Source organism: Lutzomyia longipalpis, chromosome 4 (genome assembly GCF_024334085.1).
Source record: "Lutzomyia longipalpis isolate SR_M1_2022 chromosome 4, ASM2433408v1".
NCBI lineage: Eukaryota > Metazoa > Arthropoda > Insecta > Diptera > Psychodidae > Lutzomyia > Lutzomyia longipalpis.
This window is the reverse complement of record NC_074710.1, coordinates 14,876,933-14,890,398: the sequence shown is the minus strand read 5'-3', so window position 1 is coordinate 14,890,398 and position 13,466 is coordinate 14,876,933. Positions and strand designations below refer to the sequence as shown.

The 13,466-nt window shown below is 35.3% G+C and overlaps 4 protein-coding genes across 8 annotated transcripts in view; 2 read left to right on the top strand and 2 right to left on the bottom strand.

The window, feature by feature from the left end:
• The window catches only part of LOC129796660 (A disintegrin and metalloproteinase with thrombospondin motifs like), a 49,580-nt gene extending 41,154 nt beyond the window's left edge, over positions 1-8,426 (top strand). For 2 of the 4 annotated variants that reach the window (XM_055838777.1, XM_055838778.1), the window contains exons 10-14: positions 2,617-2,743; positions 2,830-2,994; positions 3,428-3,659; positions 3,726-3,832; positions 6,663-8,426. In XM_055838777.1, the coding sequence (XP_055694752.1) occupies positions 2,617-2,743; positions 2,830-2,994; positions 3,428-3,659; positions 3,726-3,832; positions 6,663-6,675 (644 nt within the window). In that variant the 3' untranslated portion in view covers positions 6,676-8,426. Of the gene's footprint in view, positions 1-2,616; positions 2,744-2,829; positions 2,995-3,427; positions 3,660-3,725; positions 3,833-4,100; positions 4,854-6,662 lie in introns of those variants that run through there. The other 2 variants (XM_055838775.1, XM_055838776.1) reach the window with 1 other exon arrangement.
• On the bottom strand, positions 5,794-9,057 carry LOC129796661 (transmembrane protein 14 homolog). The gene is made up of 3 exons (XM_055838780.1): positions 8,907-9,057; positions 8,557-8,821; positions 5,794-5,964 (listed from the first exon to the last, which is right to left on the bottom strand). Exons 1-2 carry the CDS (start codon positions 8,980-8,982, stop codon positions 8,565-8,567), a joined length of 333 nt encoding a protein of 110 aa, XP_055694755.1. The 5' UTR covers positions 8,983-9,057; the 3' UTR covers positions 5,794-5,964; positions 8,557-8,564.
• Positions 9,058-10,943: 1,886 nt separating this feature from the next.
• On the top strand, positions 10,944-12,031 carry LOC129796659 (40S ribosomal protein S12). 2 transcript variants are annotated; one of them, XM_055838773.1, is made up of 4 exons: positions 10,944-11,019; positions 11,300-11,354; positions 11,502-11,639; positions 11,707-12,031. In XM_055838773.1, the coding sequence occupies exons 2-4, from the start codon at positions 11,338-11,340 to the stop codon at positions 11,972-11,974; spliced, it is 423 nt and encodes a 140-aa protein (XP_055694748.1). In that variant the 5' UTR covers positions 10,944-11,019; positions 11,300-11,337; the 3' UTR covers positions 11,975-12,031. The 2 variants fall into 2 exon arrangements, with proteins under 2 accessions (XP_055694748.1, XP_055694749.1); XM_055838774.1 differs by having other exon boundaries at positions 11,018-11,111.
• LOC129796658 (zinc finger MYND domain-containing protein 10 homolog) lies at positions 11,967-13,466 on the bottom strand. The gene has a single exon (XM_055838772.1). The coding sequence runs from the start codon at positions 13,378-13,380 to the stop codon at positions 12,040-12,042; it is 1,341 nt and encodes a 446-aa protein (XP_055694747.1). The 5' UTR covers positions 13,381-13,466; the 3' UTR covers positions 11,967-12,039.

Genomic DNA, 13,466 nt, shown 5'->3' with positions numbered 1-13,466 from the left:
TTGTCTTAATCACAACACAAAACCTCGCGCGCAGCATCTCCATCAACTTTGCACATGAAAGCATAAATCAGTTTGGGTGTTAAATTACCGTAAAAACTACGCGTCAAAATTGATTTTATACGGCAAATTGGTCATGTAAGAAATTAAAAATTTTGTAAATAATTACCTTTTAAATCAAACTCCTTATTAAGGACGCGTTGAGTGAAAGATTTACAAGACAACCGTTAAAACAAATCTCTAGTAATGACTCTTAATGAGCACTGAGAATAAAACAAATTCATTCTGCAACTTTATGCTAAAATAGAACTTTTAACCCATGTTGTGACCCTTTAAGACACGATTTCCCATATAAAACTGATGACTTAATGGACGTTGGTGACAATAATTTAGTATGAGCGGATAATTAAAAGTCAGTAAGGAAAACAAATAAATTTCTTCACCTTTTTTTAACATAAAAAGACTGAGAAAGGTAATTAAATGCCTTGCAATTTGAATTGATTTCCGACTTTGTAGCATCATAATACAGACACTCTTCTCACAGCTAATTTGCCATAAATACACATAATTTGTTATAAATAATTTGCTTTGTGAACAGATGAAGGTGCGTCACTAAAGGTAATAATTTCCCACCTCTCTGTCATCACAAGACGACGTAGTCCATTTAACACCAATATTGCAAAATGATGGAGCTTCTTCAATTTTTTTGGGCGTATCTTGTTGCAAATCTTCTTCACTATACTATGTATTTTATTGAATCTCCCGTGAGATTTTTTTAGGTGAAGAGAGGAAAACAAAAAAGATTTTTTTTTACATAAAATTGAAAGAAAAAATGATTTGCGTTGAACACGAAAGAATTCGCACAATTATTTTGTTATGTGGCGGAATTATGCATAAAATGTATTATGGATAATAGTTTTGAGTTTTGATGAAGAGAAAAAAAAGCTGTGAGAGAAATAATTACGAAATATCGCTCTGGAATTGTTAAACAATTGTGGTTCATCTTCATTTTTTTCTTATTCACAAACCTCAACTCTATATGCAGCAGCATTTATTTCCTCAAAAGTGCAAAGAATTGCAAAAGAATGTTTATTTTTTTAAAGGAAATGTGATTTGCATTTTTCACAATTTTTCTCCCTCCATCTACATAATTTTCTTCGCTCTTTTTTTTCTCCCTTTTTGAACGCATCTTTTACATGCTGAAAGGAATTGTATTTTCAGAAAAGTTCTTCACGTTCTTTTAATCTTATTTTGTTCTTCTGCACAAAATGTTCTTAATAAAATTTACTTCCGCAAGAAAATATCCTAAAAATCCCCTCCTCTAAATATTGCCTTAGGTGACAATTGGGGCGATAGTATGACCCGAAGGACAGACCATTAAACTGACCTCCTTCGTGTACCTCAATGACCCTATCAACCCATATACAAACTTCCAATCACCATCTACCTTATTTCTGCAAATTATCAAGCAATCTACTTCTCTCTCCTTCTGCAAAGTGTGAATAGAAAGTCACCACAAATTAAACTATACCTACCTATGCAATATTCTTTTTTCAACTACGCCTTTAATAAAAATCTTCGACCTGTATCTGATTAAAAGAATTTATTAATTCTTTAACTTATTTAATTTTATTCTTTTTTGTTCTTGTATAGCTTTGCATATAGAATTTCTCAAATTTAACCCCTCATATTTTGAGGGAAGATCCTTTAAAACAAACACCCTAATCTAATCATATACATAATTTAATGATTGTTATTCATTGAAGCATTTTCTTTTTATCTCTTTCTAATACATTCTTTTAAAAATGCGTTTAATGAGCCTTTCCAGAGAATTTGGTAAGTTTTTCTCCAACAACAAAATCGCATTTCATTATTTTTCCCACTGTTTTTTCAAATTATATTTTAATGCTTTCTTTATTTATTATTTGTTTGGTGGATGGTTATTTATTTTATTTTATTCCTTATTATTAACTTTAAGGGGTTAGTTGGTGATAGATTTCTTTATCATTTTGCAGACAGAATTTTTAATTTGAAAAGTGAGTTTAATATTATCAAAAGAACATTTTTTTTTTATTTTTATTTAATTATTATAGAAAGAAAAACATTAAAAAATTTCATGGCAAATTTTTCATTTCATGTATAAATCACTAAACTTTTCAAATTAAATTTGTCTAAAAAAAAAGAGCTAAACATTAATGGAAGATTAAACTCTATTCAAAACAACTATGCACTTAAACTCCACAAAATTAGTATTCTTAATGGAGCCTTTTTTATTTAATCTAATGAAATCGCAAGTATTGGAAGAACTCTCTCAATTGGTTGATAAAGTCTAGCCAAGATTGATTACTTCTTCAATCACATTAATTTTTTATTCTATTAGTGAATAAAATTTTGCTAATAAAAGTTGTTTTGAATAGATATAGCTTTATTATTCGACATCTCCTCCTATCACCATTTATACTTCCAAAATCGAGAAAATCTCATTTACTCACGTAAAAGATCACATGGGTGTGTTTTATGAGTGTTTCTAGTGATGAGAATGTTCCCAAAAATTAATCAATTTGCTCTTGGTTAATGGATTGAGTAGCATTGTGAAGTTGTTGTATAAAAATTTTGCAGGTTTCGCGTACGTCGGTGGTGCATGTGTGGTCAACAAGAGATTAGAGAAGGTGAATAGCGTGGCAATAATTGAAGATACAGGTGGTTTCAGTGGCATAATTGTGGCAGCTCATGAAGTTGGACACCTGTAAGTTCCTCAATCGCAAAATATTCAATTTAAACAAATCTTACCTTGCAACAATTATTTGATTTTTCTTTCCTCCCAAAAAAAAGGCTCGGCGCTGTGCACGATGGTTCACCACCGCCAAGTTATTTGGGAGGTCCAGGAGCGGAAAAATGCCGCTGGGAAGATGGCTACATCATGTCAGACTTGCGACACACAGAACGTGGTTTTAGATGGTCACCGTGTAGTATTCAGAGTTTTCATCATTTCCTCAAGTAAGTTTCTCACTACAAACCTGCCTACCAATTAAATTTACTGATTTTAAATGAAACAACTTCTCCTCTTCACAATTTTCTGCAATGAACCATCAACGCGTCTTTCAACCAATCACTCTTTGGGGGGGATTTCAACACCTATATGTAATCTTTTCTCAACACTATGTATATATTCTGTGAGATCCCTCGATAGATAGAAAAATTAATTAGTCTCTGAGATGATTTTGTAAAACATTTTATGAATTGGCTACAAGAATACCTCGAAAAGTTTCAACAGAGATTTACTGAAAATGAGAGATTTATCAAAAGACTAATTCCACTTTGAAGGATCTATTAATCTATTTTTAGACACTTTTTATTCTTATTTGTAGAAAATTCTACAGATCCCATATTTTCTGACTAAATCATTATTTTTTTTTACAAAACATGACAGTGGCGACACTGCCAGTTGCCTACATAATGCCCCCCATGAAGATGAAGCCCTGGGCCGAGCCCTACCAGGAACACTGCTATCGTTGGATGCGCAATGCAGGAGAGATCGTGGCACATCAGCATGCTTCAAAGACGAGCGAGTATGCGCCCAGCTATTTTGCTTTGATGCCGCCAGTGGTTACTGCGTAGCCTACCGGCCGGCAGCTGAAGGATCATCCTGTGGTGATGGATTGGTAATTGGATACAAACTAATCTCCTTGGAAGCCTCTACTAAAAATTACTATTTGATTTTTTTGCAGCATTGTCTTGACGGAAGATGTGTCCCCGAAAATGAAAACATAATTCCTGACTATTCACAACATACCCCTAGCTATGCTAGTCCAAATGCATACAATTCTCCGCTTAGGTGAGTTTTTTTCTAATACTTTTAGTCTTCTTTTAAATGTAAGAAAGTCCTCGTCGAACTATTTCCTTTTAGTAATTAAAAAAAAAGTATTAAATCTCACATAGAGTTTGAGGTAAAAAGAACAAGAATTATTAACCTCTGTAAACTCTTGCAGAAGATTTTTCTTTTTGCAAAAGATCTTACACAAGAAAATCAACACAAAAAGTTGAGAATTTGGTAACTAATATATATTATATGAATGTTTGTTATGCTAAAACAACAAAAACAGCACTGAATCGTACAATTTCTGGGATGAACACTCACCAGCACAGCCAACAACACGTCCACCGCCACCACCGCCAACATTTACCACAACGCCCAGCACAACAGCGCGTCCCTTCCCATCTTTCTACCAACAAACAACCCCCACGACAACACGTGCCCCTTTTACGTTTAAATTCAAATCCTTCTTCGACACAACCCCCGTCGCTGCACCCTATCCACCGTATCAGTGGCAACGGGAAACTTCAGCCGCCCCCACGTACCCACCCTTCCCCACGACAACAACAACAACAACGACAACCCCACCACCACCACCACCACCACCATCCACAACATCAATGTACTGGCCATTCAGCACAAAAATTAATCCTTTCTACTATGGCCTACATAATCAACAAAATTCCGCCCCCTCAACACCGCGAACAACTACGCGGAATCCCCTCTTTGATCTCTACCTGAGTCGCATTGCAACAACCACAAAGAATCCATATAATTTTGAAAATTTCGGCTTCTACTCCAAAAGCACAACGAAGAATCCACCCGCGTACTTGAATAACTTTTTGGGTTCAAATTCAAATACAATGCGCATGTCGCTTCCACAGGCGGCACAAACCACCTAAACAACAACAAAATCACGTCCTTTTAGCATTGCAAAAGGATGTGTGTACGTAAAATACCCAAAAATAAAGACACCCAAACACCCCCCCTTCAAGACTTTTCACAGAGAGTTGTGTGTTAGATTGAGAAAGAACATTGAGAGAACATGGTAAGCTTCTAATGGCAGAGTGGTCAAAAATCACATCTCACGATCACCACTCGATCATCTTCTTTGAAAACTTTCTTCAAAATTTTTCTCCTTAAAAACTTCTTTAATCAACTTCCTGCAAAATGTACATAATGTGTTGTCTTATAAACAAAAAAAATCGTTCCTAATCATTCTATTTTGTTCATAAAATTCTTTTATGTTCTTCATTTCTTCCTAAAAAAAAATTAAAAGAATCTTCTGTACGATAAATTCCTCTCAGGAATTCATTTAAGGTCCTGTGGAGAGGAAAAATCATTTAATTTCAACCATAAATCTCAACATCTTCTCCTTCGTTCAACTACTTCAGTTCTCTCTGTGTCGTCATCTAAATTCCATTTTAATGTTCTTACTTTTCTCTCCTTTTTTCCTGTAAGAAAATCCTCTAAATATTGTCCTTTATTCCTACAAAAAATCGTCTTCAAGCGGATGTGGAATATTGTTTCTAAAACCGCTAAAACCTATTCCAGTGTAACTAAAACTATGAAAAATTTATGAAAATTTCAAGGGATGAATAAATCTATTTTTTCTATTAAATGTCTTGAAATTTAGCAGAATAATCACGTTGATTACGTAAAAAATATTTATTAAGCAAATAGAGAAGTTGAAATAAGAGTTATTTATCCCTTTGACATTTTCCTCAGCAGACACATTTGCAAAATCACCGACAAGAACTTTATACTAATAATCTCACACACACCGACACCTTATGACTAAAAAAATACCTCCTCTGTGCTCCAACAACATCTTCAGCAGAAGCTATCTGTAAAAGACTCCATCACTTGCGCAATTCTTCAGCGACCATCGATCTTCTCCCCCTACTACAAACATCTTATTCACAAATTCTTCTGCAGAAAGCATAAATTGAGACATTTTGTGTGCAAATGAAAGACATTCCTTCGTTTCTATTCTAATTAAATTTAATAAAACTTTTTTTTTATATAAAAATCTACATTTACCTCTTTCCAACACCTGTTTGAAATTTAAAAAAAAATAACTGCTTAGTGAGCTTTAGCTCTCTTGTTGATCATCATCAATGCAAGTTTCTTCTTTTGTCTTCTCAGACGAACTAGAATGAAAAAAAAAAAAGATTTTTTTGTTGAGAAAAAAACTTTCATTTGCACATTAAGTGGGGCTCTTGGGAGAGCTGGTAAAGCCCTCTGGTTTTCTAGTGTTGGTCACATTTAAAGCCTCATTGGTAATAAATGTTTTAATAAGATTTTTCCACGATACTGCCCTAAGGCACAAATGTAGGTTTTTCTCAGAATCTACTGGATGGATTTTGATCGGGTAAAAAGCAAATGAAAGAGGACATATCAGCGACAATTGTACCGGAGCAGTATTTTGAATTTTTCTTCTGGGCCTAAGAAAAGTGAAAAAATTGTGGAATACTATGCAAAAACTTTCACATTATTTTATTTTTCACTTTTCTCAGCCGAAGAATGTAAATTCAAAATTCCGTTCCGGTACAATTGTCGCTAATATGTCCTCTTTCATTTGCTTTTTACCCAATCAAAATCCATCCAGTAGATCCTGAGAAAAACCTACATTTGTGACTTAGGGCGTAAGATGGCGTGACATGAAAGATGGTGAAAAGTGATCAACTACACCAGCTCCCCCAAGGAATTCCTCTTAAAAGCTTTTGGGAATTGTTTTATTTTTGGTTTTTATTTTTTCAAAATTCATTCATTGTCAAAATAAAAGGATTTAATACATAAAGGTTAATACAGAGTTTTAACTAACAAATTTAATTTTTCTATTTCACAGTGGACGTATTTAAACGATGAGCAATGCCATTACAACGACAACGAGAATGGGAAGATTTATTAGAATGTAAAGAATAAAGAAGAAAAAAAGAAAGATTTATTAATTGAAAAAGAATGGAAACAAAAATGTGAAGAAATACGAAGATTTTCTCTGGAACAATTTAACAACAAAAAAGAAGTATTTTTTTATACAATAAAAAATCTTTTTAGTCTGTAATTTATAGGATAAAATTGTATACCATGAGATCCACCAAGAAGAGTGTGGGGAATTCTTTTTTTATATAAATAAATAATAAAATTGATTTATTAGGAAGTTAATTAAATATTGTGTGAGAGGATTTGAGTAAGAATGTTTTATAATTTACATTAAGTGGAACAATTAGGGTTTTTTTTTAAATGATTTTTGTGCTTATAAATGTCCCAAAACTTTGTTTCTTTGTAAAAGAATTTACATGGATTGTATATTTTCTTCTTCATCTTGAGGATTTAAGGATAATCAATGAAGGATTCAGAGAACAAAATTTTGGAACATTTCTAAACATTTAATTAAAAAAAAAAGAAACCCCAAATGGACTACAAATAAGAAAAATTGTGATAGACGGTTCAATTTAATTGTAAAAGAAGCAATAAAAAAAACAATTTGTACTTTATAAAATACAAAAAATAAAAAAAATATGAGACGTAGATAGAGATTTCTCAGTGAGATTTCATTGAAAAATAGAGAATTTAATGGGGATATTGACACACAAAGTGTTCAATTCCTTGAAAAAAAAAAATTTAAAAACAATTATAAATAAAAATCACCTCAAAGCACATAAAATTATTTTCTTTTAACATAATTTATGTGATTCTCATTGTGAGATGATCATCATTGATATTCTTTTACCATTGTCAGCCTTAATATTCCTTTTTTTACATTAGTATTTTATTTTTTTTCTTTTTTGAATCTTCTTTAAAAAAATCAATTTTTAAAGAAAAGAACCTAAAGAAATTTTCTTTTTTGCCACACTTTTGTATTCTTTTTGAGAATTTACTTCTTTGGGAATTTGCAATTGAAATGAAATAAGGATCTTCAGTGCTTCACCCTGAGATATTAAACGAGGTGAAAATTAGAACTTTTAGAGATCATTTTTCAAAGAAAATAATAAGTGCATTATATTTATTAATTTCTTTCTAAATCCTAAAGATTTATACTCAATTTAAATTAAAATTGCACCGAAGTCAAGCCTTTGGACTCAATTAAATCACATTTAGAAAGATAAATAAATAAGAAGAAGAATTTGTTCTTCAAAGAAGTGCTCTGATTGGCTGAAAAAAATTCGGACAAAGCATTTTCATTGGCTAATCATCCCCATGCAGGGGTGGTGCCTAATTGCAAGCCTAACTTGAACAGAATAAAGTAGCACAAGAAGGGACCTTAAGAAGAGAAGAATGAAATATGAGACCTTTTCCCAGTTTTCATTGCAAAAGTAAAGAAAAAGCAGAAAAAGAAAATGCATAAATTGCGTGCATGTGTGTAGTGATAAGATTGTGGCGTGTCACGAAGGGAATATAGAGAAGTATGTAATGTACTACAAAGGTACGTCGCGAAGATGAACATTGCCAGGAAAAGATATTTTTGTAAATAAATAAAAAAAAATCATTGCCGTTTAAAAAAAAAGGAAATAAATAATGTAATAACATGACTGTAATAGGTAATGATTATTTTGTATGACTGGAAAATGATAAAAAAATATATAAATTACATTTTAGAGATGAGATAAAACCGCGATTTTCATTTTTTGTTCTTTCAGAATTCAGAGATAAAGAAAAAAATTGAACAGATAAACTAATCAAGGTCAGGGAATGATTTTTGAAAAAGTAAATAAATAAAGAAATCTTAAGAGGGGGCTTACTTGGAATTTCACTGACGCCTAGCTGGCCAGAGATGTTCATTGTATACGTATATGCCGCGTACAAAGGTAACCACGGAAAGGATGCAAACAAGTCCAGGTGGCATCAACTTTCCGGATCTTGCCCATCGAGCTCCCATCATGCCGGCCAAGACGAGACTCGTACCCAGCTGCAGAAGAGGTCGCGGTGGACTCCCAGAATTCAGATGAGCTCCATACCCAAGGACAGATCCAAAAGCCAAACCAGCAGCCAAGGAAGGTACCGAAGCTACCCAGAGCGGACCGGAAACAACAACAAAAAATACAAGAATATTGTAAGATGCGCAATTAATTAGGAACAGATGAAATTTTACCTGCTTTCACGTAGCCAATGATACCACCAGCAGCCACAGTTGCTGCATATATGTATCCAATCAAATCCACAGGCATTTTACGCCAATTTTCCGGGGAAAAATGAAAAACAGAGAGAATTTTACTCTAACTTTGGGGTTATGTTTCGTTTGACAAAAGCGTCGTTAACACTTAGAGGACCCAACATTTGACACAACGCAGAGGATCGAAATGGTCATGGTGTCCACCATAATAAAAAAAGGTCCCAAGGTTAACCCTTGGAGGATTTTGCTGGCCAAAATGGCCAGTTCGACTTTTTTCAATCGCCCAAGAATTAAAATCTATTAAACATTTCGTGATAATTTTTACATGGGTGTATAGGGAAATTATGGTCAAACTTTTGAGGTTAGAAACCTCGATCCTTCAAGTATTAATTGTAGATCTGCTTACTGAATGAGGATCGAAAGTTTAATTAATTCTTAACCTATTTCAACGATTTCAAGTGTCATTGTACTCAATTTCTAAATTATTTATCAAAAAAGTGATAATGAAAAAAAGTGTCGTAGAATCAATACAAAATACTTGGTATGCCACGATTGTGGTATAGGGGGACATGGGGCAATTTGTTAGTTTTTTGGGAGAAACATTTTCCTGAAAATATTTGACATTTCTCATGACGAATATCTTATAGGAAATTTTCCGGGCTACAACTTCGTCTCAGACGATTTTTTTTCTAACTCCACGGGAAAATGCCTTTTCAGTCCATTTTCCGAAACCTTGCACTTTTAACTTTTTGCCCCAATCATGGGGCAAAATGTTAGTTTACTTTTAAATGAGCTTTTTCTTCAGAAATTATTCTTTCTAATATTTACTTTCCGACAACAATCCTTGCTTAATTCTAGATTTCTCACCTTCGAGAGGAAACAGTTGTGTGTTAAGTTTTTCCAAATAAAGTTGAAGAAAAAATAGGTTACTCACAGGGCTTTTTCTTTATTCTTCTTTCTGGATAAGAATATCGTGCCATGGTCATGGGATTTAGGTTATACAGAGAAGCTGCTTGTGAGACTTTTAATATTCTATTCTTCACAAGGTGCACTGCGCTATTTATTCTTTGAATATCCAAAAGCGTTGTTTTCCTTATGTAGCGTCTCACCATTTTGAAGCCAACTGAACACAAAATAGAAGCGTATAGGTATACGCGTCAGTGGTAAAATATGGTTTTTTTTGTAAAAGAAAGAGACGGCAAATATTAAAGGGAGATATGTACAATATTCCTAATAAATTACCCCAATGGTTTTCACAGAATCTTCTGAGATAACCAAGGAATTTATTTCCAAAAGCTTGGTTCTATATCTATAAGAACTAAGGCGCAATTAATCGAAATATAGCTTTAGGGTCGGTCACCTACCCCTCACAGTAAACGAAGGGATAATCACTTCCTTCTGTTCTCTAAGTAACTATCTGATCACTACCGGCAATAAAATGAGTTCATACTAATGATTTTCATCGCGGAAAAGTGAACAAGAGATCCTGATTTAGAAAATACGGAGAAATATAACCTTGAAAAGCTGTCAAAAATGTATGAGAATTTGAATGGCCAAGGTGACCATTTTCAGCCTCCGCGTATAATTTTGACTTTGATCTTAAATATCTTTTAAAAAGAAAAATATTTTCCAGATTTTCTTTCTCCTAACTTAAAGTAATTGAAATTCCCTACACATAGACGTGATAATTATCACGATAGGTCCAATACATTTTAATCTATGACGATTTAAAAACTCGAAATGGCCACGGTGTCCACAAAAATCCCCCAGTGTTAACCGAGGTGTTAACACTTACATGGCTTACGTGAATTTCCTGAAAATCGAGTTAACCCATTTTATTTGAAAGAAATATGTGATAATTTCACTAATAAAAAATATATTTATGCATTTTCTATAATTAATTATTTTTTTATTGGGGTTATTGGCGTTATTGGGCAACTATTGGTTTACAATGGCCTCAATATTTACTCAAACCATTGACACAAACATTGGACTAACATTGTTTATTGGGTTTGTACTTCTTACTCTTTCGGTTGTTGGGTATCTCTCTGTCTCTTTCTCTCTCTTTCTACCCTTCCGTAAAGCATTCGAGGTAAGTTTGCAACGTGGTCCTCGAATTTACTGAATTTTCACCCCTATTTCCCTCAATTTCCCCCCAAAACTACCCCAAAATCTTCAAATAAGGCAAGTTCTTTGTGATTTAAGTAAAATTTTCCCATAAATTCCTGTAAAAAGTGAAAAAAATGGTGTTTATTTGAACTTGGTCACGTTGTTGATGTTGTGTCCCGTAAAGAAAACTTCTTAAAACCTCATTCCTACCCTTAATTCATTGAGAATTTAATTCTAATTGCAATTCCCATTCATTTTTGCAGGATAATCCACGAATTACGCGTGAAAAATCAGCTGAAAAATGTCTGATACTGAAGTGTAAGTAAAACATAACCTCAAAATCTAATGCATCCGCCCCTTGTATTGTGCGTGTGCCCCTTTTGTGAGATTCTCTCGGAAGTGGTCACGTCAAGGACGGAAGAAATGATAACAAGGTGATTACGGCTGTGTTGTCATTCTTTCCAGAGATGTGACTCCATCCTCGGACCCCGTCATTGGGGGACCCATGGACATCAATACGGCACTCCAGGAAGTCCTGAAGAAGTCCCTCATTGCCGATGGGCTGGTCCACGGTATTCATCAGGCTTGCAAAGCTCTCGACAAGTTAGTAATCTCAACAATTTTCAGTTCTTCCGGAAGGATTTTTTATTATTTCTTTTATTTGAAATAGGCGTCAAGCTGTCCTTTGCATCCTGGCCGAAAGTTGCGATGAGCCACAGTACAAGAAACTCGTAACAGCCCTCTGCCACGAGCACCAGATCCCCCTTATTCGTGTGGATTCCAACAAGAAGCTTGGCGAATGGTCAGGACTCTGCAAAATTGACAAAGAAGGAAAACCAAGGAAGGTTTGCGGATGCTCTGTGGTTGTCATCAAAGATTTCGGTGAGGAGACTCCAGCTCTTGATGTTATCAAGGAGCACCTCAGGGCACAGAGTTAAGCCCGGAAGAAAATTGTGGATGAATAAAATAAAGGAATTTCCTTTAAGAAGATTAAAGTTTTTCTTTATTTCCTGCAGAAGGGTTTATGGGCTTTCCAGTGATTCATCTGACATTCCCGGGAGCAGTAGTGGATGCTGCGGCATTTTGAGCATTTCTTCGGAGCAGAGGCTCCACAGAGAGCACATAATGGGTCTAGGGAGCGCCTCTTGACGTCTTCTTGCTTATAGAGATCCTCCAAGGCGTCAAGATTGTAGGCTTTGGTCAGCTTTGAGGCAATCTCAGACATATTCTGGCTTCCTTCAAATGAAAGAACCTTCAGGTGCTCCCTCACAATGTTCTCCAGCCCCTTTTCATACACTTCCCGCAGAAGCTTCTCCCGGATTTCCGGAAGTTCCTCCAGGAGGAGTTTCTTTGCCTTTTTCGCCCCTTCTCCAGTTTCCTTGGCAACGGCAAATGTAACCAGGAATTGCTTAAGATCCCCCAGTGGTGGCAATTGATCAATTAGTACATCATGAAGCAATCCTTGGCATTTGGAAATCTCCCTCTGGCGAAAGCTTGTAACATCATAGCTGCCCAGAAGGCGAGGATTGAGTAAAAACTCCCGGAGGCAGAACCACGTGTGAGCTTCAGCCTTTGTGACACGCATGACTTCTTCCCCACACACAGGACGCCATTCATCGTCCATGAAGTGCTCAATGCTATCCTTTCCATGCCGTATCCATGGTCTAATATGGAGGATTTCACTGAGAACGCACGGAGTGTCGTGAATCTCAACTAAACGACTCACAGCACTCAGAGAAATCTTCTCCAAATTATCCACAAGGAAGCTGAGGATACTCAGGCAACGGATTCCAATGCGAAATTGCAGAGTGCGCTGATATTTCTCAATTTCTTCCTTAACGGAAACTTCCTCATTCTCTGCAGCTCCTTCGGCATCCTTTTCTGCAATCAATTGAATTATTGCTTGAAGGCAGTAATCAATTAAATCCAGAGATGTCTCCTCGAGAGCCTCACAAGCTTCGGGGTGGAAGAGAAGTGTCTCCAGGAGCCCTACAAGAGTGGCTTCGTGGAAGAAAATTGTGTAAATGATGAAGGAACATTGTGGGCTTAGTTTTTGCTTCAGCACTTCCGGAAGGACCTTGTGCCTCCACACGAGGATCGCATAGGCATTGTGGATGAAGATTTTGAGTTTTTCTTCGAGAATTAGGGCATCTTTCATGACTTCTTCGCGTCCGGTACTGGCTTCCGTAGCCTCCAGGACGGCTTGCTGATGAATTTTCACGAGAACTTCGTGATTGGTGAACCAGAGAGTCTTCCCAATGTCAGCCACTCGATACTTCCGTAAACTTTTCACGTGGAAATCCACTTCTTCCGGATAAATTACATTCTTTTCCCTTTCAGCCATCTCTTGGGGGATGCTATCCTTTTTCTCTGGATCGCTCTGACCAAGTTATTGATTAAACAAAATTTCATCTAAGGTTGCCATGGAGA

What these genes read in the sequence shown, in the direction of transcription:
- LOC129796661 (XM_055838780.1), bottom strand. Translation starts at nt 8,982, where the DNA reads ATGCCTGTGGATTTGATTGGATACATATATGCAGCAACTGTGGCTGCT. An exon ending in CATTGGCTACGTGAAAGCAG is followed by an intron (nt 8,822 to 8,906) that starts GTAAAATTTCAT and finishes CGCTCTGGGTAG; the next exon opens with CTTCGGTACCTTCCTTGGCT.
- LOC129796659 (XM_055838773.1), top strand. An exon ending in GCTTGCAAAGCTCTCGACAA is followed by an intron (nt 11,640 to 11,706) that starts GTTAGTAATCTC and finishes TATTTGAAATAG; the next exon opens with GCGTCAAGCTGTCCTTTGCA.
- LOC129796658 (XM_055838772.1), bottom strand. Translation starts at nt 13,380, where the DNA reads ATGGCTGAAAGGGAAAAGAATGTAATTTATCCGGAAGAAGTGGATTTC.